At 47.9% G+C, this 26,872-nt stretch overlaps 8 protein-coding genes across 8 annotated transcripts; 4 read left to right on the top strand and 4 right to left on the bottom strand.

Annotated features, from left to right (window-relative positions):
* Positions 1–220: 220 nt before the first annotated feature.
* BHQ10_007594 (uncharacterized protein) lies at positions 221–1,253 on the bottom strand (the record flags this gene model as incomplete). Its single annotated transcript, XM_040880306.1, has 3 exons — positions 221–523; positions 585–889; positions 938–1,253. The coding sequence occupies 3 exons, from the start codon at positions 1,251–1,253 to the stop codon at positions 221–223; spliced, it is 924 nt and encodes a 307-aa protein (XP_040736097.1).
* Positions 1,254–1,843: 590 nt separating this feature from the next.
* Positions 1,844–3,411, bottom strand: BHQ10_007593 (uncharacterized protein; the record flags this gene model as incomplete). Its single annotated transcript, XM_040880305.1, has 5 exons — positions 1,844–2,555; positions 2,610–3,071; positions 3,124–3,229; positions 3,280–3,342; positions 3,393–3,411. The coding sequence occupies 5 exons, from the start codon at positions 3,409–3,411 to the stop codon at positions 1,844–1,846; spliced, it is 1,362 nt and encodes a 453-aa protein (XP_040736096.1).
* Positions 3,412–4,047: 636 nt separating this feature from the next.
* BHQ10_007592 (uncharacterized protein) lies at positions 4,048–15,572 on the top strand (the record flags this gene model as incomplete). Its single annotated transcript, XM_040880304.1, has 6 exons — positions 4,048–5,761; positions 5,817–8,355; positions 10,920–13,094; positions 13,158–13,330; positions 14,550–14,597; positions 14,848–15,572. 6 exons carry the CDS (start codon positions 4,048–4,050, stop codon positions 15,570–15,572), a joined length of 7,374 nt encoding a protein of 2,457 aa, XP_040736095.1.
* A 595-nt stretch (positions 15,573–16,167) lies between these two features.
* BHQ10_007591 (uncharacterized protein) lies at positions 16,168–17,141 on the top strand (the record flags this gene model as incomplete). Its single annotated transcript, XM_040880303.1, has 2 exons — positions 16,168–16,240; positions 16,297–17,141. The coding sequence occupies 2 exons, from the start codon at positions 16,168–16,170 to the stop codon at positions 17,139–17,141; spliced, it is 918 nt and encodes a 305-aa protein (XP_040736094.1).
* A 121-nt stretch (positions 17,142–17,262) lies between these two features.
* On the bottom strand, positions 17,263–18,651 carry BHQ10_007590 (uncharacterized protein; the record flags this gene model as incomplete). Its single annotated transcript, XM_040880302.1, has 3 exons — positions 17,263–17,966; positions 18,019–18,483; positions 18,546–18,651. 3 exons carry the CDS (start codon positions 18,649–18,651, stop codon positions 17,263–17,265), a joined length of 1,275 nt encoding a protein of 424 aa, XP_040736093.1.
* A 686-nt stretch (positions 18,652–19,337) lies between these two features.
* Positions 19,338–21,699, top strand: BHQ10_007589 (uncharacterized protein; the record flags this gene model as incomplete). The annotated part of the gene is made up of 2 exons (XM_040880300.1): positions 19,338–19,463; positions 19,522–21,699. 2 exons carry the CDS (start codon positions 19,338–19,340, stop codon positions 21,697–21,699), a joined length of 2,304 nt encoding a protein of 767 aa, XP_040736092.1.
* Positions 21,700–22,112: 413 nt separating this feature from the next.
* BHQ10_007588 (uncharacterized protein) lies at positions 22,113–24,182 on the top strand (the record flags this gene model as incomplete). Its single annotated transcript, XM_040880299.1, has 1 exon — positions 22,113–24,182. One exon carries the CDS (start codon positions 22,113–22,115, stop codon positions 24,180–24,182), a length of 2,070 nt encoding a protein of 689 aa, XP_040736091.1.
* Positions 24,183–24,461: 279 nt separating this feature from the next.
* Positions 24,462–26,306, bottom strand: BHQ10_007587 (uncharacterized protein; the record flags this gene model as incomplete). The annotated part of the gene is made up of 4 exons (XM_040880298.1): positions 24,462–24,787; positions 24,858–25,927; positions 25,977–26,050; positions 26,103–26,306. 4 exons carry the CDS (start codon positions 26,304–26,306, stop codon positions 24,462–24,464), a joined length of 1,674 nt encoding a protein of 557 aa, XP_040736090.1.
* Positions 26,307–26,872: the final 566 nt, after the last annotated feature.

The following is a 26,872-nucleotide window of genomic DNA, read 5'->3' as shown; positions in this document are numbered from 1 at the left end:
GAGAAAAATACATCATGCAGTCCCGGTGGTAAGATCAATACCGCCCACCGCTGATGAAAGATAATAAACAAGAAAGCAAAATGCCAACCAAAATCCTGTTGAGAGGTCCCGCCATAACTCCATTTTTGAGAGATTGCCGAGAGAGAAAGAAAGAGTGACAGAGAAAAAACGCTTAAAGTACACTCAACTCATGAAAGATTCATTAGTGTTGCAGTTGTGCTTATCTGCGGTTGAGAAGTGTCAAGAACTCCTCGCGGGTTTTGGCACTGGTTCGCATGCAGCCTAGCATACAGCTTGTTGTGGTTGTGCTGGTGGTCTTCTGGACTCCGCGCATCACCATGCAGAGATGCGAAGATTCCATGACCACTCCGACACCTCGGGGATTCAGCACCTCCTTGATGGCCAAGGCGATTTGTTTCGTGAGACGTTCTTGTACTTGCAAGCGGCGTGAAAACATTTCGGCTAGACGGGCTAATTTCGAGAGACCGAGCACTCGGCGATCGGGGATGTAACCGATATGAATCTATAAAAGTCAAATGAGATGCTGCAATGACCCAATTTGGTAACAGAAGCTGGAAACCCACTTTTCCTGTAAACGGAACCATGTGATGTTCGCACAGCGAGAAAACCTCAATGTCCTTCACAATGACCAGTTCGTCATGGTCCTCCATAAATGTGGCGTTGTTGACCAAGTCTCGAACGTTCTCCATGTAACCCTTTGTGAACCACAGCATTGCCTTGGCATAGCGCTCTGGGGTCCCGAGAAGACCTTCTCGTTCGGGGTCCTCGCCCACACACTCTAGAATAGTCTTTACAGCTCCTGCTAGTTTCTGCACTCGCTCTGCGTTTTGTTCAGGAGTTTCCTCTAGTCGTTCTTTGGTACCGGGGCCTAAGGATATTAGCTCGCCGATTCAGTTACATATGACAGAATACTCACAAGGCCAGCTCAAACCATCAAAATCAATTGGCGGTACCAGCGTATACGGACTGGCCGGTCGACTGACAAGAGAGGGCGGACTCACAGGTCCAAGTTTATCAGCCTCAATGGGCTCATTTTCGGCGTTCGCGTCGGCAGACTCATAACTGACGGCTCCGCGGAACGACGAGCGGATAGACGAATTCAAGCTTTCGCGCTCACGAGCACTGTTGCTCGTCGCAGCTGAAGAATGTAGAGGCGAGCTGCCATTCAGAAGATGAGTTGGGAGAGCGGAAAAGGGCTTTGGGCCAAGAGGTGGGGATGAGCCGGAGCCCATGGCGATTTCAATTGATGATGTCTGTCAGGAGTGGAGTTATGTGAAATGACCGAACGTAAGAAAGCTTCTCGTTCGATTGAAAAATGACTTGGTAGAGAAGACACAGGAGGATTGATGAAATTGTTGTAGCTGGAAGAGAAGAGTAGATGGATTACAACAATCGGAGCTAAGCAGACATCGGCAATAATGGAAGTTCCCTTCGGTCAGCGACGACCGTAATTATTATTTTTTTTTCCTATGGGATCCCCGCAATGAATCACTCGCGCTGTTGCTGCTTTAACGGTGGGAGGAATTGTCCGAAAGGAAATGACAGCAGTCGGCCAATCACGTGCTGCAATTACCTACAAATAGTACATCAAGCATTCCGTATTAGGATTAGTGTTGCTGCTGCTCTAACAACGGCGATGCACGACTTGCTGATAAGGAATGGCGATAAGGTCAGCTCTTTTCAGCCCCCTCGATGCTTTCAGCTACCATCTTACAAATACAATTCCTAATTAGTATCTGGTCATTTTCACAAAATTGATGACTGCCTTTATGTATGTGTTGTATTTTGGAGTTGACTCTAACAATCACCCGAGTTGTAAACTTCAAGCCTCCAACTCCTCCGTCGGCACATCACCGAGATCCTTGCCCACAATGGCGTCCGAAACTTTCCACACCTGCATCAAGTTATCCTCTGCTGCCGAGCAAAGCACCCATGGATCACTCAAGTTCCAGCTAAAATCGGAAATGCGGTTGGTATGGCCACCGTGCATGAACAACCTGATGATAATTAGTACAACTATGCACAACCAAGACAAAACGGGAACTTGCAATTCAGGTGGGCCGTCTTGAGCATCTTCTGGCGTTTGTTCTTCACCAGCTCGGCTCAGATCCCAGAACATAATCTTGCGGTCGTAGCTCGCACTAGCCAACACTGACTCCTCAAACGGATGCCAAGATACAGAGGTGACAGACTCGGTGTGGCATTCAAGCGCATGCAGTTTGGATTTCAAGTTGCGGAGGTCCCATAAACCTATAGACTTGTCCGCGGATCCCGTAGCAAGAACCGTTTCTGCGGCGGGGTTGAATGCGATCGCATTAATAGCATCTCGGTGCTGGCCCTCTGCAACAGCGGCCGCTTTGGTTGTGTCAGACTCTCGAATGTCGATAATTTGAAGCGTGATGTCGTCTGACACCGTACCGATCAGCGAGGAATGTAGCGGGTGATACTGAACGTCGTTCACAATAGAAGAGTGATGCGTATACGTGCTGGTTGGTTTGATGGCCTTGTTGCCCTTGGTGTATGTTTCCATGTCCCTAGAGCTGTGTTAACCTTCTGGAACCAACAATCTAGACATGTAAGCTACCCACCAGAGTCGCACAGTCTTGTCTTCACTTCCGGTCACCAATTTCCCCTCGGCATGGGGGCTCCAGCTCAACCCGAAGCCTTCCTTTGTGTGTCCCAATAGCTCCAATTGGGGGTTGACTGTTCCAGTAGGCATGCTAGGGTGTTTAGATCGATCCCAAATCATGACTCTACCGTCTGTGCACATCGTGGCAATGATGTTGGGGTTTTGTGGTTGGTATCTCGCTTTATTGACCTCGCCCTTGTGGTCGATCTTCTGAACAATATTGAATTTGACTTCTACCGCGCTTTTTTTCGATCCACCACCGTAGCCTCCAATCTCGCCGCGCTCCTCATCGTAGTCTTCGGCTTCTGGATAGTTTGGATTGGGGAGTTGCACATGCGCAATTTGCAGATAGTTGGGGGCGTCATTGGATGTGTGAGTACCGAGCAGTAAGCGATGTGTCGAGTAAGGTTTGTCGGGGACCCTAGAGCTTGTTAAGTCACGAATATCCCGTAACTCAGGAGTGATAGACCTACTCTTGTTTGTCGGGAAGCCATTGAGTGGTAAGAGTGGGCCATTCGAGAGCAGTGCTTAGAATCATGTCGTAGAGGAATGGCGCATTTTTCTTCCATGTTTTATACTCTGGCAAAGAGGTCAGTCGCGAAATTTGCTTGTTACGACAACAGACAAACCTTCGTTGATGATCTTTTCTTCATTTCGTTCTTCCTCTTGCTCCTCCTGCTCCTCGATAAAGCCTGTGCGTTGTTAATTTGAGCTTCCATAGACAAGGAATCTAGGATCTCACCATCGTCGTAAGGCTCCATGACTGCAGTGAATTCTGATCACGTCAAGATAATTGTTCTCTAAAATAGGAAGAGTTCCGTAGGGAGTAAAAATGTCTCGATCTGGATTTGGGAGCTTCTTGCAGACTTGGTTAAAAGTAAAGCTTGGTGAGGTCGAGCACGCAAATCTGCAGTGGGAGTGAAGCTCTAGCAAACACGCGGAGCGCGTTAATAGGCACTAAACTCTTTCCGGCCGGCGACTTCAAAGAGCCGCGACCGGAGCAGGGAGATAGTTATTCCGGAGTCCTACCGAAGCTACGGGTTCACCTTTGCAGCCTGAGAATCCAGGCTAAGGCGGCGAACCCTTAGGAAGGCAGTATCCATGGCTTATCCCGCATCCCAATTGCAAGAAGAGCTGCCTCTTGTTTGCACACTCTCGCGCGTCTGAAGATCTCCTCCCTTCTTTTTCATTCGATCTCATTTCTTTTTGTTTCTGATTAAGTACTACATTGCGAGTGCTACATTCTCAGATTAAAGATTGTATCGGCTATCGACGTTACCACTTACAGCCATAGTTTTGAGCTCGTCTTAATGCCTTGCGGTTGACTCGCAGTATACCCCCAACTTTCTCTCCATACATTACGACACATACATCAGACCCCATAGCCATAAATAGCAATGGGTGTCCCCAAGTTCTTTCGATGGCTCAGCGAGCGCTATCCCTCGATATCGCAGTTGATCGCCGAGAATCGCATTCCTGAATTCGACAACCTCTACTTCGATATGAACGGAATTATTCACAACTGCACACACAATGATTCAGACTCGCCGACGCATCGAATGTCCGAAGATCAAATGTTCATTGCCATTTTCAACTACATTGAGCATCTATACGGGAAAATCAAACCCAAGAAGCTCTTCTTCATGGCTATCGACGGAGTAGCTCCGCGCGCAAAAATGAACCAGCAACGTGCTCGACGATTTCGTTCTGCGCTCGATGCCGAAGTTGCCAAAGAGAAGGCGATCGCCCAGGGTATTGAAATGCCGAAGGAAGACGCATTTGACAGCAATTGTATCACTCCTGGTACTGAGTTCATGGCTCGATTAACCAAGCAGCTGAAATATTTTATCAGCAAGAAGATCTCCGAAGACGTGGAATGGCAAGGTGTAGATATTGTTCTTTCCGGCCATGAAGTACCCGGAGAAGGTGAACACAAGATCATGGAGTACATCCGTCAGGCGAAAGCCCAGCCGGGTTATGATCCAAACGTACGCCATTGCCTGTACGGGTTAGATGCAGATCTTATCATGCTTGGACTTCTCAGCCACGACCCATACTTTTGCTTACTACGCGAGGAAGTCACATTCGGAAGGCAGGCACAGAAAAAATCAAAGGAACTAGAACATCAAAACTTCTATTTACTGCATCTTTGCATCGTTAGGGAGTATCTGGAGTTGGAATTTCAGGAATTGAAAATGACCGAAAATACTGGTTTCGTTTATGACATGGAACGAATCATTGATGACTTCATTCTTATGGCCTTCTTTGTTGGAAACGACTTTTTACCAAACTTACCACACATGCACATCAATGAGGGTGCGCTCGCATTGATGTTTACCAAGTACAAGGAGGCGCTTCCGAAGATGGGTGGCTATATCAACGAGTATGGCAGCATTAACTTGCAACGACTTGGCATTCTGCTTGATCAACTATCTGAATTCGAGTTCCGTTTCTTCGAAGCCGAGTACTCTGATGCAAAATGGATCCGCTCAAAGACTTCGAGCAGTGATGCAATCGAATCAAAAGACAACCAAAAGTCGTTTACAATCACCCCCTCACAAAAAAAGCTTCTCAAGGATATCAAACAATATGTGTTGAATCGGCCTTCCAACATTCAGCACGCTAAACCGTTGGACTTCTCACCGGCCCTTCCCGCTAGAGATCGAAAATTTGTCGAACAACTCGCAGACGACCTACGATTGATGTGGACGACAATAACGGACGATCATGGGGAGCGTTTCATCAGACTTCAACTGCCAGGTTCCACCGTTGCAACTGAGGGCGACGCTGATGAGTCTGAAGAGTCCGAGGACGAAGAAGCTCTCATGGCTCTTCGACGAGTGATTAAGAGATACGAGAATGCAAAGGTGCACGAGCAGACAGCAGAAGAGGCTCAGATGGCTGCCGAGCAGAAGTACGAACAGAAGTTTCAGGAATGGAAGAACAAATATTACATGGAGAAGTTTGGTCATGGCCTGGAAGACGAAGCGGCAATGACCAAGTTGACGGAGAACTACGTGCAGGGTCTTCAGTGGGTCTTATTCTACTACTATCGTGGTGTTGTATCCTGGCCGTGGTATTTTCAATATCACTATGCGCCCATGATTTCCGGTTCGTTCTCATTTCTTTCACTGTCTCATTTTGATACTCATTGTCCATTCTTTAGATGTGAAAAAAGGCCTTGGTGCGAACGTTGATTTCAAACTCGGACAACCATTCCGCCCATTCCAACAGCTCATGGGTGTGTTACCTGACCGCAGCAAAAAGATTGTTCCTACGGCTTATTGGGATTTGATGACATCTCCCGACTCACCAATTGTCGACTTCTATCCTCGTGACTTTGAGCTCGATATGAATGGCAAGAAAATGGAATGGGAGGCTGTCGTTAAAATCCCTTTCATTGACGAAAAGCGTTTGCTTCCTGCCATGGCCACGAAGGAGCATCTTTTAACCCCAGAAGAGAGGGCAAGAAATGAATTCGGTGTCACGTTGAAGTTTACCTACTCTCCGTCGATTGAATTCGTTTACCCTTCATCTCTTCCTGGAATCTTCCCGGATATCCCCAACTGCCATTGTATCGAGAACATTTATGATCTCCCTACTATGGACGGTCTTGAACATTTTGTTGGACTTGTTGATGGCGTTAAGCTCGGTGCAGCAGCTTTGGCAGGATTTCCAACTCTTAAGACATTGCCACATGCCGGGCAACTGGCCTTTCATGGCGTCAATGTCTTCCAGCAGGATAGTCGCAAGGAGAGTATGGTCATCACATTACTTGGGCCAGAAGCGAGGTCCAATGTTGAATTGGCTAAGCAGAAGCTTGGACAACGCGTCTATGTTGGTTACCCATTCTTGCAGGAAGCCCTCGTCGTCCGCGTGTCGGATGAATTGTTCGACTACGTCTTGCCAGAAGGAGAGCAACATATCGTTTCAGTGCCACATTCTGCACCTCAAATAGAGCAGTGGGCTCGAAAGTCGGACAAAATTGAGGGATACTATAGTAAACGCCTTGGAACGATCATTGGCCCGGTTGAATCAATGATTCATGTTCAGTTGCTCAAGGGTCTGAAAAAAAATGATGATGGTGCGACAGTCAAGGAATTTGCAGATATCCCAGGTCAAGAGACAGACTATGCTTTGCAGCTTGTTGTTGATCGGGTCGTCAGTGAAGATGAAAGGTTCCTCGAGAGAAAGGCGCTGTCTATTGAAGAAGAATTTCCAGAGAATTCGAAAGCATTCTTCCTCGGAGAATTTAATTATGGAGCACCAGTGCAGGTCACTTCTCACGAAGATGGAAAGGTCCATGGCATGATGATTGCCATTAAGGGTAAGGAGCCCGATTTTGGTAAACAACATGTTCGACAAGCAGAGAAATATGCGCCCTATACGCCATCTTTTGCTATTGCAAGGAATCTTCGCTTGAACCCTCTTGTCTTGGCAAAAATCACCTCTTCATTTTCAGTGACAATTGATGGTCAGCGAGCTAATCTCGGCTTAAATTTGAAATTTGAAGCTCGCAAACTCAAAGTCCTTGGTTACTCTCGCCGAGGAGAAAGTGGTTGGGAATTTAGTAATAAGGCAGTTGATCTTATTCAGCAATACATGATCAGATTTCCCGATTTCATTGCTGGTATTCAACGCAACCCGCAAGGCGACAAATACGAGCCCACGGACTTCTACCCGAAGGATATCGCGATGGATAAAATCAAAGAGATCAAGGCTTGGTTGAAATCTGTCGAATCTAAACATCTAGAGCGTGTCCCTCTTGATGCTGAACAGCTCGATTCTGACGTTGTGAAACTCATCGAGGCTGATGCAGATCGCTTAGTGCAGTCGCAGTCCGCACCTGAAATCAAGAAAATAAAAAGTGTTCCGCGACAAGCACTATTGAAACCAGCTGATGTTGAACATCGGCTTGGAAACCAGCGATTTACCCTCGGAGATCGTGTCATTTATGCTCAAGACTCCGGAAAGGTTCCTCTTGCTACTCGAGGAACCGTCGTCGGGCTGACTCGTACCCCTCGAACTGTCTTCCTTGACGTTGTGTTCGATGCCCCTTTCATGAGCGGAACCACACTGGGTGACCGCTGCTCTCCTTTCCGAGGGCAAACTGTACCCATATCTTCTGTCCTCAATCTGACTGATCGACAGCTTGTGGCTGGCTCCCGAGCTGCAACAAATAAAAAAGCACAAAAGACACCAGCGAATGTAGGTTATGGGTCACCTCTCGGACCCGGCGGGTTGGGCCAGTTAAGGGAGGCTACCCCCCCCGCACCATTGCGAGGATCGTATCGAGGTGCCATTTCTGGACAGACAAACGGACGTGGTGCCCCGAGCTCACGAGGTGCTCGTGGCGCCCCGAATGGAATACCTACTCAGTCCGGTCATCCTTATCCTATCGCAAATGGCTTAGGAAATGGCCAAAACTTCCGCGGGACAGGAGGACGTGGACGTGGACGTGGTGCACCTCGCGGGCAACACCAAACTCGAGGAGGCTATACCTCCGTGGAGAACGGCCATCAAGATGAAGGAGCGATTCGAAATAACCCAGATTTCCGGCCAAAGAGCTACAACAATGTGCCGCCCCCAGCTGGCTTGAACAACGGAGCTGGGCGCGGAAGGCCAAATGGAAACCGAGGAGGAAGCGCCCCTGGTGGTCGGGGTCGAGGTGCAGCTAGAGGAAGGAAMCCTGCGCAAGCCGCTGAGTAGGTATTGCAAGATGATGCAATAATTCACGGTCAGGCCATACTTCGCATCACTGTTTTAGTTGAAAAATGTCGATCCACGACGTGGGAGAAAACCCTCGTTGTATAGTCTTGTATGATGGTTCTAGAAAACTAGAAAAGAACAAAGAGGCTTGTACAGGTGATGACTATCACCAAGCATATTGCCTACATTACTCGATTTTCATAATAATTGGTAGATTCTGTGTAAATAGGACAGTGTAGGATATCATGTTGCTGCCTCAGGCCGCTATTGTGGAACCCAGTCACGTGGTCTAAGTGCTACTACGCAAGTCGAGACTTTGCCCGCTCCGTCGATCAGGAACAGTCGTCTTGCCAGACAACTTGTCAGGTCACACGTGTTTCATCGACTCTGACCATGAAACTATACGCTCCTCGGTAGCCCAGAGTGCACAATTCAAGTATAACGATATCTGTCCTCGCTAGATCGTCGCTTCGACTGGCTGCTCGACTCTCACCGCCATGACTCTCGTCGCTTTCAGCTCGTGCATATCGGCTACTCGCATCAGACACTATTCCAGAGCATGGCCATGCTTTGTTTGTTTTCCGTAGCCTGGCTTTCAGGGAAAAGTTCATGGCGAAGCCAGTTGCTTCGAAGGTAGCCTATGTGGTCTTTTAGCAGTCGTCACTTTACCCGACTATCGATCGATGCCGAGCTACGATCACTAGTAAAGATTCAATATGCTCGCATCCCACCCGCACTATTTGGCCTTTGGCTCATGTACAACTACACTCCACGGTTCATCGTACGACAGCGAACAACACTAACATTCATTCTCTATCCTGTGTTTTGGGAATATATCTTTCGATGTGAAGTTTTCGACGAGACAGCAGATATGAAGGTTATTCACGGCAGCGAAACTGACTGCGTCAATTGCTTGCAATTCTCCGTGACAATTACCCTGTGTTACTGTTCTGCGTTCCGAGTGATGGAGTTCTGCACAGCAGAGGTATAACAACAAGGGTACCACTAGCTCCTCTGCACCATGGGACGAGTATCTCCCGATGATTCTTCGTCTTCCGTAGATAATCCGTTCGGCTATCTCCCTCGGTGAGAGATTCCCGCACCAAGCTATACGAGCACGGCACACGCCCAGTCTCTACTTCACCGGTCGAGCCCAACGGAGCACGCATTGGCCTAAAGCTCATTGTTTCTACTGCAAATCTAGCGTGGGACACAAACAGCTGGGTGATTACAGACACGATATTATCCTGTGGCGGAGCTAGGTCCTAAGGTCAGTGTGATGGAAGGAAACAAATCGATCGAGCAAGTTCGAACCATGACACTCGTTCGAGTGATCGTACAGGAGTTTACTTGTTCCCGGGGATGGCATTGGCTACAAAGAAATTCGTAGAGTATCAACTATCGCGGGATGGTCGTGCTTTCTAGAGGATCTCACCCGCGATTGTGGCAGCATGACGCGGATTCACTGCGTCTTGGAAGTATCTGCTGCGGAAAGAGTTCACTGTAGAATGACTTGTCGCATCGCAAGTCCTGTATAAGTGGGATATGCGCCAGGTGCGTATGATTTCCCTTCTCAAAAAAAATAGCACCACAAACGAGAGAGATATTGTTGAGTCTAGATACTGACAGCAAGCATTCAGCCAAGCAGCAGTTGCCCGCCGAGAAGCCGAGACGCGGTTGTGTTACGGAAAAACAAATGATCCGCCCACCCTGCGCTAATCTCCGAACAGCCCTGCGATTGCCAACGAAGAATCTCAGGCAAAGCCGGTCCAGAAAGTACTTTCGTTCTTGGTGACGAGGCCACGTCCCATAACATTCCACTCTTCTATACGAAACGATCCCGGCTCGTATTACAGGACCTTCGCCGACTAGTATAAGCTTTGGATAATTCGACTTTTCCCGCAATTTTTTCTATAATCTCCCCACCCGATGCAATCATCGAAGAATCTATGGCTGGATCTCGCAGGAGTCCGGGGCTGAAAGACGAGTGGAGAGTTACACAAGAACAGCAAAATAATACTGCTTATGTTCGCGATCGCTTTCCCGAACACGAAAGGGGCAGAAATAAACACCGTGGGAGACGCAGGCCGATTGGTCGTGAACGTCGTTCGAGATCACCCTTGTCATCGCGTTTAGGTCCGCCATCTGGGTACGACGACAGTGTTGGGCATCGTGAATCATCGTCTAGGCCTTCGGCATCACGAAGACCTTCATTTACTTCCACCCTGTCACGGCCTGTGAGCCGAGACGGACCAAGGTCTCAAGAGGCGAACGACGTACCACTTGGACATCCGCACGGACGCGGCGGCGCTGACTGGGAAACCTTCCCACAATCGCGACGTGGTCGCTCTCCTCGTCGTCCACGTCGAGACCGCAATCGCAAAAATCGAAACGCAAATCAGAATCGAGGGCAGCCAAATCAACAAGGAAACCCGTTAAAACGAGAGAGTTACCAAGAGCGGCATCCCAGAAATCAGCCATACTCGAGCGGAGGGCTTGATCACACGTCTCATTTCTCCTTGTCGCCTGAAAGACATTTAACATCTCAACGATCATTCAGTCCGGGATCCTTGTACGAAGATCAGGACAAGTGCGGGCAGTCACCCCATTCTGTTGTGTCGAGAATCACGAGGCATTCGCCGTCTATGTCACCAATTCGAGAAGGTGAGACTGGATCGAAAGATTACTTCTCCGCTACAGCAGCATCACGGGGCTCGCCGTCCATATTTCATCCGGGTGTTGAGGATCGTGACGACAACGGTGGCAATAATCACGTTTCTGATTCACGACCCAGGCACGGAAGAATGACTTCGGCACCGGATTTCGATATGCGAGATGCTCCGACAGGACCACGTGCGGACAGACAAAATCAATTCGGAGCTAATAATTCGCTGTATCCAAATGGCAGAGGTCGCAACAAGCAAATGGGGAATGATATGCAAGATCCAGATCACAGTAACATGCCTCCGAATTATGCAACCACGCCTCAACGCTATCATCGAGGAGGTTTTCAAGATCGTCATTTCTCCGGTCATGGTTCCGGCTTCAACGGTTCCGGTGCGCACCGAGGCAGAGGTCATTTTAATAGTTCCCAATGGATCCCGACAGGACCTCGAGACCGAGAAGGCCAGAACAATTCTCCCAAATTTCCCAGCCGTTCCGGTTCAAATACACCGCAATACCAAGCTTCTCAATTTAACGATCAGTCATTATCCGATACCCACCATGACGATACTTCCAGATATCCAGGCGATGAGAATATGGAAGACCGGCATGCTCAGCCCAATGCAGACTTTGAAGACGCTCAGAATATGCCGCCACCTCTCCGGGAACCTGCCTCGTCATCAACTCCAGCCAAGGAAGGCGGTAAATTCAGCTTTGCATTCAAGTCTAAAGCGATTCCTCCGCCTGCTGCAAAGCCTGTTCCCGATTTGGCTCAGAGAATGCAAGTTCGTGAACCGCCTCGAGGGCCAGCCCAGCGGACTCCTGAACAATTATCTCGCAATAGAATGTCTGGACCGCTACCCCCGCTAAAGTATAAGCAGGATCATCGGTCAGATAGGAGAGATCGAGACAGAGATTCACACCGTGGCCGAGGCAGAGACGATCGACGAGATTTCCACTCCAGAAACCCGCGCGATTTAAGGAGGGACGACAATCGATTTGACCCTCGTGGAGCTCCACGTCGCGATGATCAGCGACCCGACTTTAGACATGACCGTGACCGTCGCCGGGATAGGTCTCCCGAACAAAAGAGACAGAAAAGGCTTGTTCAGCGCCTCAAACCTCGACGTATCCTGCCAGAAGAATTTCGAGATTCGGACTCGGTATACTATCGTAAACCTGGTGATGAATCTGTTATCGGTGCTGGCACATATGGAAAAGTGTTCAAAGCAATACATATATATACACAGGACAAGGTTGCTCTGAAAAGGATACGAATGGAAGGAGAAAAGGATGGGTTTCCCGTTACGGCGGTGAGAGAGATCAAACTGCTGCAACATCTCCGGCACAACAACGTGGTCAGCTTATTAGAGGTTATGGTGGAAAAGAACGAATGTTTCATGGTATTCGAATATCTGTCACACGATCTGACTGGTTTGATCAACCATCCGACTTTCACACTTACGGAAGCACACAAAAAGGACCTTGCGAAGCAGATGTTTGATGGTCTTCAGTACCTTCATCATCGGGGTGTGCTTCACAGAGATATCAAAGCTGCCAACATTTTGATCAGCAATCGCGGTCAGCTGAAATATGCAGACTTTGGATTAGCGCGTTTCTTTTCCAAAAGTCGCCAGCTAGACTACACGAATCGTGTTATTACGATATGGTATAGACCTCCAGAGCTCCTTCTCGGAGACACCCGATATGGACCAGCGGTTGATGTTTGGAGCGCTGCGTGTGTCTTCATGGAGATGTTTACAAAGAAAGCAGTTTTCCCCGGAGATGGGAAGGAGCTCAACCAACTCGACAAACTCTATAGCAGCCTTGGAACACCAACTCGAGCCGAGTGGCCCGGCATCGTCGACATGCCGTGGGTGGAGTTGATGGGGCCGACAGAAAGAAAGAAACGAGTTTTTGAAGATACCTATCGAGACTTTTTGAGTCCAGGCGCGCTCGACTTGATGTGTCAGATCTTTCAGTATGATCCTGCCAAACGACCGACGGCGGATGAAGTACTTGCTCATGCATACTTTACTTCTGAAGAGCCCGGTCCACAACAGGCTACTGAGTACGTCTTATCCTGGATCATACTGTGATTTCACTCGCTTATATACTAATGTGAATTTAATAGACTCGAGAATATTGAGGGTGATTGGCACGAATTCGAATCCAAAGCGCTCCGTAAGGAGAGAGACCGAGAAGCCCGCGAAGCTCGTAAAGATCGCGAAAAAGAAAAGGAAAAAGAGAAGAGAAGAGCAAGCACAGGACCTCCCCAGGAGACGGAACGTGATGCGAAGCGACAACGTCAGGAAGGCGATAGAGCACAACAGCCAGGATGATGAGTTCTTACTGTTCTCGTATTTTACTTTTGAACTGATCTGTTGTATCTATAGCCATACAGATGGTTTCACTGTAAGATCTTATTAGTATGATGATAACTATCAGTTTTTCAAGTGCCTAGCTAGGTCCGAGATACGTACATAAAATGTGTAGCCCATCTCCGTTTTGTTCTCACCTTGCTCACTCCAGATTGATCACTATAAGACAAGATTGGGTTACGCCCTCCAAGACATCAGAAAAAGCACCTAGGTAACCTCTAAGTCAGGGCCAACTGAGCCAGCTAATTATGATGTTGTAAAGCTTTACGATTTGCTCATAAGTCCAACCCAAGTGGCTGACACTAATAAAAAGTTGATGTAATTTGATTCCTGGTGGCTTGGGAATGTGGTATCAGGCATCGCATTACGTACCTACTAGGTACATGGTGCTGACTTGTGATTCAATGAGGCGCTCGCGGGTCGATTATTCATCCTTCCAATACCTAAGCAGGCAATTCATTCTGGAATCTGATTGATGTTGGTGATCGAATCAATGAAAAGGTCTTCGTTGGAGTCTAGACTAGAGAATTAATGACTATTTTCATGAAAATTTTGGTGGTGATGACTGTGACATCGCGGGTGTTGGCTGAGGGCCTCGTCAGCGTGTAACCTCACTAACTCATAGCTTAGACTAGTACATATGTAGTGCGTAGTAGGAACTTTCTTTAATTTTGTTTCAGAGGAATAATCAAGTAGCCTTGAGTCACGTTCATGGGTCGAGAATCTCCTAATTTCATATGTTAGGGCTAATGCAGGTACTGGTGTCTGCGCGTGGAAACTATTAATTGATGACTTGCAATGTAATGTCAACCGGAAATGGCACTAGCAAGCTTCTCGGATAGTCGACAGGACAGCGATTTGTATAAGAGTTTTCATTGCTTCCATGGTTCCTCCAGGTAATGGCACTCTGAGGTGAGTTGCGAAAGAAACCACGCGAGGGCCCTGGACAACATACTGGTCTTACCATCAACCATGTTTCTTATGGCATCAGACACAAGTCCATGAGAGGGAAGTTTGCTGATGCATCAAGTCACGCTTCATGCTTTATTAGGGGCGCACTAATACTCCTACCAACAATAATTGCACCCAAACAGAGTCAACACCACGAGTCTGGACTCTAGACTGGCCCCCATTTGACGCTCTAGGCGTGACGGTTCGGATCCTGAAGGCCGCGTGGTATACAAAGGTCAAAAGTGAGTTTAATATATAAGAGTGTTTGTTTCCCACGTCAATTTTCAGTCGAAGTAGGTCGTCAGTTGCATTTTCAGATCTTCATTTTTGTCCATTTTGAGCTTGTTCTCATAGCCACTCCTTCAAAACACGCTCCTTACAATAACCCTCGTTCCTTACCTATATACTCGCTTTCCAGCAAACAAAAAGACCTAGTCGTTATGTTCAATATGCAAATCAAAAACTTGCTAGGGCTTAATGTCTTCTTCATAGCCCTCCTTGCCGGCAGCGCTGCCGCTCGTTTCCACGGCCACGACCACGTCCACCACCGGACACGAAATGTAGAAAAACGCTACACCACCTCTGGCTTTGGAGGAGTTACTACCCCAACCGGCTCTGGCGACACCTACTGTGGCAACGTCGGCTCCCCCTATGGCTCCAACATGATAGAAATCACCGAGGACGAGCTAGCCGATTACGAGTACACCATCACTCTCAACGGCTCTTTCATCCTGCAGGAATACACCGTCTATTTCTGGAACAACTGCAATGAAGCAGGGCAACTTGCCGGCTTCTTTGACACTACCTTCCCTCTGACCGTGACTGTCCCTACGGGTGGTGCCGCTTACGTTGCCATCGATGTCGATTCCCAGGGTGCCTTTGTCGGATCTCCAACCTCTGTGGGTGTTCCCCGCGATGCCACTGATGGCATTATCACTGGTTTCTGGGGCGAATGGGACTTTGACAACACCGCCAATGATGGTTGGAGTGGCTTTGATGTCTCTGCTTTAGTGGCTTTGGATAGTGGCGTCACTGACTACCCTGGGTTGGCGCTTGTTGGTAATGGCGTGACTTCCTATATCACCAACAGTCTTGGATCTGCGAGTAATGCTTACAGTGAGACTAGCGAGGCTAGCACCGGCGGAATTGGTGCTAACCTTGTGCCTGGTCCTGTTGCTATCACTGCCTATTTGGCCTACAACGGCCAGTCCGTCTAGATTAGTTTCTCCGATTCTTTCGTTTGCGCGTAAGAATAGATTAGACTGGGTGTCTTTTGCTGATATGTTCTTTCATAGCAGACCTATTTTACACTTCATTGTACATATTTATGCCTGATGTACATAGATGTCAGGAATTTTATATACTTATACCCACCAGCCTGCATGTGGACTGTTAGTACCTTCTCCAGATGTCCCTAACGATCGAAACATCGCAGTATTATCCTAGCTACGATAACTACAATATGTGTAATTCTACTATGCTCATGATCATAATAATCATATGATCTTGGGAAAATGTCTTCTTATCGCAGCTCAGCCGCCGATTGCCTCTTTAGGCAAGTGGGACACAAGCACGTCACTGCGAAGTCGGACAGAAGGCCGTCTTAATGAGATCACGGACTTCTACATCTTCTCTGCTGACTCCCTTTCAGTTGAGTGTACATTTTTACATAAGATCCAAGTAAGCATCTACCCAGGCAGGTTGAATGTCTCGTTCATTGCTAATGACTCACCTCCAGATCCCAGCCAAGGTCTCCTCGAAAGACCTCCAATCCAACCACTTCATCAACAAACACTGTCCAATTCAGTCAAAATGTCTCATCTAGACGCCTCTAAGCTCTTTGCCCTCAACGGCCTCGTCGCCGTTGTCACCGGCGGTGGAAGTGGTAAGTCTATCCACACATTCCGCACCTCTGCAACAATTCTAACATGTCATATGCAGGCCTGGGACGAACAATGGCTCTAACGCTCGCTCAAAATGGCGCCTCAAAAGTCTTCGTTCTTGGCCGTCGAGCTGAGGCTCTGGGTGAAACAGCATCTCTGTCCCCGCGTCCGGACGTAATCATTCCTGTCGTGGCAGACATCACGTCCAAGGACTCCCTAGAAAGCGCCTACAAAACCATCGCTTCTCAAACAGAGTATATCGATTTGCTAATCGCAAACAGCGGGACAATCGGGCCCCGGAATCTACGCAACTTCACAGAGGACGGGAAACCCGTTCCATTGGAACAATACAGAGAATCGCTTTGGTCGATCGACCCCAATGAAATGACCAACACCTTCCACGTTAATGTGACCGGCGCCCATTTCACAGTCGTCGCATTCCTGCCCCTTCTAGATGCAGCCAACAAGCGTCGCCCGCCCCAAGTCCCCAACAGCGGCATACTGAGCCCGCCCAGGCCACAGGTCATCATCACCTCCTCCATCGGCGGATTCATGCGGCAAGTCGTGTCCGGATTGGCATATCAACTCTCCAAAGCAGCTGTAACATCACTCATCAAGACCCTCTCAACTACATTACTCGAATACCACATTCGGGTTAATGGTATTGCGCCGGGAATCTATCCGAGTGATATGACTACTTCTAGGCTTGAAGAATTCGGCACTCAGCATGGGATTACGGAGGGCGATGTGCCCAAGGATGCGGTGCCGTTGACGAGGGTTGGATCGGAGCAGGATATTGCTGGGTTGGTGCTGTTTATGGCTGGTGCTAGTGGAGGGKATCTTAATGGGGCGATTGTTGTTTCAGATGGTGGGAGGTTAGCTTCGAAGCCTTCTAGTTATTAGAACTTTGCAGATTGGACGGGTATTGGTAAGTGTAGATACTTGCACATAGTAGCTGTATACAATTAGACAGTCTCTATCAATATCATAAAGGTCTCTATATAATATCTATATATCTGGTAGTCTACATCTTGGCAAGCTTGTCACCAATATACTCCTGGTTGATGGCCGCTTGTATCAATTGGTTCGCTATAGCCGTGACCGGGGGCAGTCGCAGGTTGCCCTCGACGTAATCCTTGCTTGGAGGTTCGCCGAGCATACTCGCACCGTTCTTCAGTGCTTCTTCAACTTCAGCAATGGTGAACCACTTGGCATCTTCCAGCTCAGGGTCGTGTTCCAGGTTAATGGTTTCGTGCGCTGGATCACTGACTTGCGCAATGGCGCCAATCATGAGATTGGCGGGGKATGGCCAGGGKTGTGTGGAGTGGATGACGACTCGAGAGAGTGTAACACCTGCCTCTTCCCAGACCTCTCGGCGGACAGCGTCCTCGACAGACTCACCTGGCTCAATGAACCCGGCCAGAGTCGAGTACCAGTATGGTGGGAAACGTTTGGAGCGGCCGAGCAAAAGTCGCTTACCGTCGGCAGAAAGGGTTGCGACGATGATGGTGGGGTCGGTACGAGGGAACGAAAGGTTGGAGATGGTAGTACGGGTTGAACAGGGTTGCTTTTCGGGGTTCTTGCCCTCTGCCGCTAATGCCTTATCGGTGGGTGGGCATGCACGCTTTGTGCCTGCGTTGACGGAGAGAGTGGGCTGACCGCATGTTCCGCAGAACTTGTTGCGGTTGTTCCAGTCCATATAAGCACGCGCCTGGGCATAGATAGCGCCTAGACAATTTGATCAGTAATGAAACGTGATAAGCAAAGTTCGCATACGTACCGTCATTTGGCGGCTGCAGCAAATGTTGACGAGTAGTGAATGGAGTAATCCCTCTTGCCGCAAGCTCCTCTACAACCGTTTTGGCCTCAGTCTTCTGCTCATCGGTGCCTTTCTCACTAACGTCCAGCGCAAAGTACGGCCGGCCTTTATAGATAGTCCATTGCAATAGCTTCTCATCAGTCTGCACACTATCCGCCGCGCTTTCGTCAACGCCCAAAAAGACCAGGTCTGGCTTCGTGATGCGCGAGTCAAAATCTTTAATCAATTCCTCTTCAGATTTATCGAAAACGGTTGGGGGTACGAGTTTCTGTACATCCTTGTATTCGGCATGGTATAATGAGTTAGGGCCCTTAATCAAGGGTGCCAGGTCTTTAAGCAGAACGAAGCGGGTCGATGGGTGCTTCACGGCAGCACTGAGGAAGGCATGGTCTGTTCGGAGAAAGGAGAGGCGATTCAACGGGGAGCCTATCGTGATATATCAGTTCATAATTCCCCAATCTCGAAAACAAAAGACGAATGCGACAGACCTCCAAAGTAGTTCACCGTCTCCTTACCGAAGCGTCGGGCCAGCATCGAGTCCGCTTGGATGTGAGCGGGAGTCGGCAGTTGCGGGACAGTATTGGAATAGCTCATGATGCAGTGTTATTCTATAAAGACGATATATATATGCCTTTTGATCGTCTCGGAATCAACAGTACGAAGAAATAAAAACGAAACGATTCTATGAAAGACAGAAAACGAAATGTACCTGGGCGCGCGCAAAGAAAATGGAGCGGCGAAAMCCCTCCCCGCCGCTGTTCCTTCCGATGGATTAATCAGCCAGATGATGAGATCACAACCCTAATGACCCTAAGGCCCATTCTGGTAATTCTTTCTATATTCAGGCATCCGTATTTCCATCACTCACTTCCTCGACAAAAGCATCTGTGAAGACTTTGAAGATTCGTCTTGTATTCTGACTCCAATTTACTTTGCAGGCTGAGCCCATTATGACCGTGTTTGTCCAAGGCTGAAGTATATCCTCAGGCATCCAGGCAACGAGGCGCACCCGCTAGTTGCTGCCTACAGCCAATTACCCCTATAAAGGCTGCCTTCTCTCTCTTTTCTCTCGCTTCATTCTTTCATCTCTATCATATACTGCGAATACTAAATACTCTTTTGTCGCAAGTAGCTATTTGCGAGTGTACAAAACCCTGTCAATTGTGTATATAGTTGACTGACACTATTTTGTATTTTCTTCGTGTATAATTGTCTTCATTCGTACCCACATATCATCAAATCATTTCTTATTAAAAAAAGCAAGAAAGGAAAGAGTCAACATGTCTCAATCTCAAGTCACCGTTCATACGTCTGAGATTGATATAACAAATCTGCCTACCAAGTCGGTGACCTTCGCGCCGAATACGGCCACTGTCACTAGGGAGATTGAAGGCATCCAGATCAAAGTTAGTAGATCCCCAAAATCTGTACGACGAATGAGCCCACAAATTAACATTTTATTAGTCTGGTGCAAATGAAATCACCATTCTGGGACTCGATCCTAGTATTGACCCGGACTCTGTTCGAGTAGAGGGTTACGGCCTGGCTACCATCACCGATATTCAAACAGAAACTATCCCTCGGAAGCAGCAGTTCGAGGATCAATATCCTGATCTTGTAGAAGAAGTTGATCTTGATTCCGACGATGACTCAAAGCTCTCTGATGATGACTACGGAGTCGACAAGAGCGCTGTCAATACTGCCAAGTCAGAGCTACAAGCTGCAGAGCAAACTTTGGCCGGGTTTCAAAATAGCCAGGACACCGCTGTCAAGGTTCTTGGCTTTCTGGACCACTACGGCCAAAGCATTAAACCCGAGGAGGTGGACGTTGCAAAAATGTCCGACTTTTTGGCTGTCTATCGAGAGCAACGCACGTCGGAGAGCAAAACATATCAGGGATCGTCCACAAATATTACTCTTTGGACTGAGAAAGTGTCAAGTGCTCGTGAAAAGTTCAATCGTGCTGAGGCAGCCTTCAAAAAAGCAAGAGATGCTGCCTCGCGTGATATCCGTCGACAAAAAGAGAAGAAACAACGCGAAAAGCAGCAGAAGCTCTTGGAAAAACGGCGTATAATTCAACAACGTCGCAGATTCTGGACAAATAACGTGGGTCAGGTTATCGTTCATCTTGATCGTTCATCAGACTTTACGCCTGGCCCAAGCAGGAGACAGTCTATGACATCAGTCACCGAAGCAAGTGCCGATTCTAAACCTTCCAAGCCGCTTGATGAGGATTCTATCAACCTTCGTCTTACATATGTCGTACCTGGTGCTAGATGGGCACCTCGCTACGAGTTGAAAATCAGCACACCAAAGTCCTCGGCTGATTTGGTATACAGAGCGGAGTTCGAGAATACAACTTCCGAGACATGGAAGAATGCTAAAATAACATTTTCGACTTCGCAAACTTCTTTCTCTGGGTTAGAAGAGAAAATTCCAATACTCGAACCTTGGCATGTGAAACTCGGAAGTGCGTTCGGAGTGACTTTGAAGAACGGTATTTCTGACAGCAGTATGCAAAGTAGAAAAGAGATTATGGCGAACAACCCTTCGGCGTTCGTTCATAGGAAGATTAAAAAAGATCTCAACGTACCACTAGTTAGTGCTTCCGCGCGTGCTGCTCCTACAGGTTTCGGTAACACTACCAACACTACCGGCGGTTTTGGTTCAGTGAGTAACACTGCGGTATCGCTATTTGGAAGCGCAGCACCGCTGCGGCAAGTGCAACAACAACAACAACAACAACAAGTGCAACCACCTTTCGCGGATCATTTGAGATCAGCACCTCCTCCACCACCTGCGCCACTTGGTAGAGCCCATCCAAGACTACTTTCCAGAGCGGAAAATCAAGAGGCAAAGCCCGAGTCAGACAATGATTCCGAGGACGACGGTGATGCCATGACGATGATCTTAGAGAATCTTTCAATTGCACACCAAGATTCTGTTCGTCAAGACTACGGTCTTACTACGACATATGATCTCCCAGGACAGCGTACACTGGAGCCATCTGCAGTTCAGCGACGCCATGTCATTGCTGAGCTTCATTTAACATCGGTGACACTTTCACATGTGCTGATTCCCAAGCTCCGACGCGCAGCCTTCCTCAAAGCGCGAATTACCAACACCACATCGGTCAGTCTGCTTCGGGGTAAGGCCGGTATGACTGTTGATGGCACATTCTTGGGTTCGACAACCCTCTCGAGCTGCGAGCCACGCCAATTTATCGACCTATCTCTTGGTGTTGATCCGTCCGTGTTGGTATCGTATGCTAAACCGWCTGCGCGCCGAGCCACCACGGGATTCTTTAGCAAGGAGGACTCCGCTATTTTCACGCGTAGCTGTTGGATCAAAAACACCAAGAAGAATGCTGTCTCGATTACCGTCTTTGATCAGGTTCCCGTCAGTGAGGATGAAAATCTCCGCATCAACATTATTGAGCCCAAGGGACTGGATAAGGAGAACGATACGGCAGATCTAAAAGAGCTGTTGAAGAAGGGAGAAAACGGCAAGGGAGATGTTCTACTAGGAAAGAACGGTCAGATCAAATGGAATATTACCCTCAAACCAGGCAAAGACATCAAGTTGGTGTTGGAATATGAAAGTCGTATACCCAGTGGACAGCAGATCATTGGTTTAGACTGATTGCCTCAGTACTGGACCGTCGCCCTTGAATCATCTCGTTATATCCTGTCGAGTCCAGAATGTCTATCTAGCTAGTTCAATAGTTACAAAAACGTGTTATATAGTTCGCCACTGATACAAATAGCTTCATGTTTAACATAGCCCTATGATGTAGAACTACCTAAGAGTAGAATTGATAAGCAGGAAAGTTAATGTTAGTGAATGCTCCGAACTAGGGCTTCAATGTTCGTAATTGGGCCGAGGGTTCCGCCGAGGCCTCGGTGGAAAACATAATCTCGGTCGAAGCCCAATCTCGCCCCAGCTGCTTTGCAAGTCAATAATTTTCAACCGCCTTGAAAGAACATATCACATCGAAGGTATCCGCTTTGTGAAATGATCAATAGTTTATTGTGTACATAGTCCAGGGGGATACGATGGATACCATACAGCACCGAGACCCCATTTCGACCGGGTACGAGTATCCCGTCAAGCAGCGAAAAGTCCGCAAAGGAACACGGAGCTGCTGGGAGTGCAAGCGCCGAAAAGTGAAATGCTCGTTTTCTGCGGTCAACGATAACTCCACAGTCTGTGTTGCCTGTCGGAGACGTCGCACGCCCTGTGTCGGCCAGGAGTTTTTGGAGGATTATGCTCCTCCTTCGTCTTCTGAGATAGCGCCGAATCATGACTCTACAGCGAATACTATTTCTGAGCCTAACGCTCTGCTAACTCCGGAATCATCCCGGGGCTCAACCCATGATGACCATCACGCGCTCTACAGGGCTCACAAGCTTACCGAGCTCTCCAAAACACTTCGTGCTGCCTTTCCAGCGCAACATGATATCGATACTATATGCAAAACCACTTCAGGCTGCTTTTTGGTTGTTTTGCAACTACATACACGACCACGGGAAGAACTAGACCATAATGAAGAGATATTAAAGAGACAGGTCGCCGACATTCCACCAGCCAGCTCTCATCCAATCATTCTGGCGAGACACATACTTCTGCTGGCTAATTTACTACAGGACATACATGCTGATGAAAGAAACATTGAGATGTCTGAGCCACCCCAGAAAATCATAGAACGATTACTAGATACAGTCACCACTTTGGTCATGACTAAGGAAAGTCTAGTTGCAACGGTTGATGGACTTCAATGTGTCCTTCTTGAAGGATGCTTTCACGCCAATGGTGGCAATCTTCGAAGCGCATGGCTTGCCTTTCGCAGAGCATTGAGTCTTGGGCAGTTGCTCGGTCTCGATCGCCCGCAAATTCCACCACTGCCACTTATTGACTCCAAGAGGAAGGTAGATTTACATCAACTCTGGTTCCGTGTACTCTACTTTGACACCTTCTACTCAATGATGCTGGGGCTCCCTCAAAGCAATATAGACACGCCGACAGCATTACACAAAAGCTTCGCCAACAATAAATCAATCGACCAACTCGAGCGATTCCAGGTGCAGGTCGCATCTCAAATCATCGAGCGCGACAAGCGGCATGCATTCGCCGAGGAGTATGAAACCACTCGAGAGATTGACAGGCAGTTACTCCAGGTAGCCCGCGATATGCCGAATAGATTCTGGCTTCCATCCCCACCGAATGCCAGTTCGGGTGAAAAGGGAGAGGTTGTTGCCGGCTTCCAAGATACAACCATTCTGATGGACATTTTAATTTATTATAACCTACTCAACCAACTTCATCTACCCTATCTGCTGTGGTCGGACTTTGGCGATACGAACTATGAATACTCGAAGATCGCCTGCATTCAAGCCAGTCGAGAGGTCCTGACGCGGTTTATCATTCTCTTAAGCTCCAACAACTTATCCTTTTTCTGTCAACGGATTGATTATTTCGTCTTGATGGCCTCGATGACTTTGCTACTTGTCTACCTTGGCAACCATCGCAGTCCTCAAGATACGACAAAGATGTCAAGTGCAATTCCGCATTTACTCACACCGCATCAACGTCTCAGTGATCGTTCCACGATGAAACAGGTCCTTCGTCTCATCGAGCGGGCCTCGGCAAAGGGTTTCGAGGAATCTCAGCGAAAGGGCATCAATCTACTGCGCTGTTTGCTTAGCATTGAGGCCGATGCGGCATCTGGGCAGAATTATATCATTACAACCGGCCTCAGCCACTATCAACAGGAGTCTGAATACTTCGATACTCATAGCAGCGACTTCGAGGACTCGGTGTGTATAAACATTCCTTATCTAGGCATGATCAAAATAACACGACAAATCCCAGCTGTCCCAGAGATCATGAACACATTACAGCCAAATGCAGTGCATGGAGGAAACATGTACCAATCGTCAGCGACTAGTCAGGTACCAGAGCAATGTCCGTACATTTCGATGGTGTTTCAAGATCTGGATGATGACTTGGCAGCAACAGACAATATTCCGCTATCGTTTCAGGATATTGATCTGGACTTTTTTGATAGCTTGGTACGGGGGAGGGATAATGAGTTTGGTCTTGAGGAGTTTGATAGTGTTGTATGATTATAATTAATAGCCATAATTCATAGGAAAAAATTATATTTATATCGAATGATATACAAAGGACTTGGATTTTTTTCTGGAGCAGTTCTGGGTCAAAGAACTGCTCCTTCCCAAATAATTTCCTAAATCTAATATCCCATACCCTGAAAGATTAAAAAACAAATGACAAATGTCTAAATCTTGGAACAGTACATGATGTCTTTGACATCATCTATCACAGACCTCACCCTATCCGATCACGCCCAATTCGACACTCGTAAGGCCCCTGAGCGAATACAATTAAGCCATACCAACAACAACATCCCTCTTCGACCCATCATCGTCCTCCGCCTTCTGCTCATGCAAATTCTTAAACGAGCTCAAGAAACTAGCCAAGAACGAAACACCCATCATCGCGATGGAAATATTAAATGCCGCTCTGACACCGGCTAGGTAGCCATCAAGCACAATAGGAAGCTGATCGGCGGTGAAAATGAGTCGGAGCTGTGTCGCACCTGAGGCTATGAGCTGGCTAGGGTCGACGCTCGACGCGGTTTTGATGACTGTGTTGAGGAACGCTGCCTGTGCAGCTGCAAGTGAGAAGGCTCCTCCGATGATCTGGAAGACTGCATAGTCATAGTCAGAATGCACATCTAACAAACCCTTCTCGGGTTTAAGACAAAAGAAAACACTTACAGAACAACATAGCAGTAACTTTCGATATATCGGCAGTTTTGGCATTAGCCTGGGCGATATTTATTGTAATCTGAAAGGGAACAGAGACACCAACGCCGGCCAGTATCTGATACCCAATCCATTTACCCGTGCTGGTATCAAAGTCAAGAAGTCGAAAAAGTCCAAATGCTATAGCACTAATTGCCGCTCCAGCCGCCATGAAAGGTACCGTCCAGCCTGTTTTGCCGACGAGGAAGCCTCCCAATGCTACTCCGAAGCTAATTGTAATGACAATAGGCAGATTCCGTACACCGGACTCGATGGCGTCCACGTTCTGAATACTTTGAAAGTAGATGGGGAGATAGTAGAGGATAAGGAAGTATGCTCCGGCGAAGAAGAATTGGTACAGAGAGCCGGCCCAAATGGATCGTTTCTTGAATAAGCGTGGAACAATCATAGCACGTTCCTGTTGGAAGTATTCCCAGGCAATGAACGCAGCAGTGATCAAGACAAACCCGACGATTAGGCCGATGACCACGCTGCTATTCCATGGCTTGGTTTGTCCGCCATACTCAAAGGCCATGATGAAAGTGATGATGGAGGCCATGCAAAGTATCACGCCCACGGGATCCATCTGAAGCAACCTTTCTCTCCATGTAGCCGAAACTGGTTTCGCCTGGCTTGGAGTGTGGAAAAAGAGGAGAATGATAAGTGCAACAGCCCCACCAAGAGGCAGATTGATATAAAAACACCAACGCCAACTGACTTTATCGGCGAATGCGCCACCAAGCAGGGGCCCGACGACCGCAGCGAATCCGTAAGTGGCTCCCGTAATGCCGATGAATGCCGGTCTGCGTCGCGGCTCGACTGAGAAGGCGATGATAGTAAAGGCGCCTGTCGACATGCCAGCACCACCGAGACCAGCAATGGCACGACCGAATATGAAACCGATCGTGTTGGGAGTGACTCCACACACTAGACTGCCTACTTCAAAGACGAAGACGGAGATCAAGAATGCGATTTTGAGATTGTAGTAGGTGTATATTTTGCCCCAGGAGGTTTGAAAGCCGCCGAATGTCATGAAGTAGGCACTGGATCTTGATAAGTACCCATGCAGACAATTGCTTCGATTTGCCTCACCTTCCGAACCATGATACTTGACTAAGATTATGAAATTCATCTGTGATTTTGGGAATTGCGGTACCGACGATGGTCTAGTCAATACGTTAATTTGACTCTGCTGCCGTTCTCAAAAGACGATCTTACCTGGTCAAGAGCACTCAAGAAAACGCTAAACATCACAGCCATTGTAATCAACGCCAAGCTGAAGGCACTTGGGTATTCGGCATTTTCGGTTGCAGTCTCAGTAGACTCCGTCTCCTTGGTTGCGGTTTCTGTATCTGCTGTTTCAGTGGTCTTTTCCACGTCTGGATTGTCCAGGCTTTGTCTGGGAAAATGAGTAGCCGTCATGATGTTTGAAAATTCGATGCCGGTTCTGTTCAAAGGAATGACGATCTTCGATGGAAGATGGAGAGAGGCACGAGACCTAGATATGTTTCAAAGTCACGCGTAATTTGCTTCTATGGCTTCGAAAATAGTAGCAGAAGAACAACCTTTATACTACTTGCTAAAGATCGTAGTTAGGGTTTGACCGAGTACACAGATGATCGGCCCGAACGGGATGGAAACTCATCCTTCAATCCAGAATTAATAATCAAAATTGAAAGGCATTTCTACTACAAGCCGTTCACTTTTATTCTTTTGCTAAATCACCTCAGCTGCTTGAGATAAAGGGGCGATAGATGTCGGTCGAGCTGACTTCCGCCGAGGCTTTCCACCGAAGCTCGGTCAAACAAGCCCTATACTTACCCAAATAGGAAATTTAGATTAATAATGTGTTGTTTGGTCCGTTTTATCGCTATCGCAGTGGGCTGTACGCGGTACAATTTGCACCGGGGGTGAAATGAAATCTTCATTTAGAGACTGGAGGCTTATCAATAGGGCTGTATTCAGTGCTATGCCTACCTCTCTGCTGT

The sequence above is a fragment of the Talaromyces amestolkiae genome, assembly GCF_001896365.1.
Source record: "Talaromyces amestolkiae strain CIB chromosome Unknown scaffold16.1, whole genome shotgun sequence".
NCBI classification, from domain to species: domain Eukaryota; kingdom Fungi; phylum Ascomycota; class Eurotiomycetes; order Eurotiales; family Trichocomaceae; genus Talaromyces; species Talaromyces amestolkiae.
The sequence above is the reverse complement of the archived record's forward strand: the minus strand, read 5'-3'. Positions and strand labels throughout refer to the sequence as shown.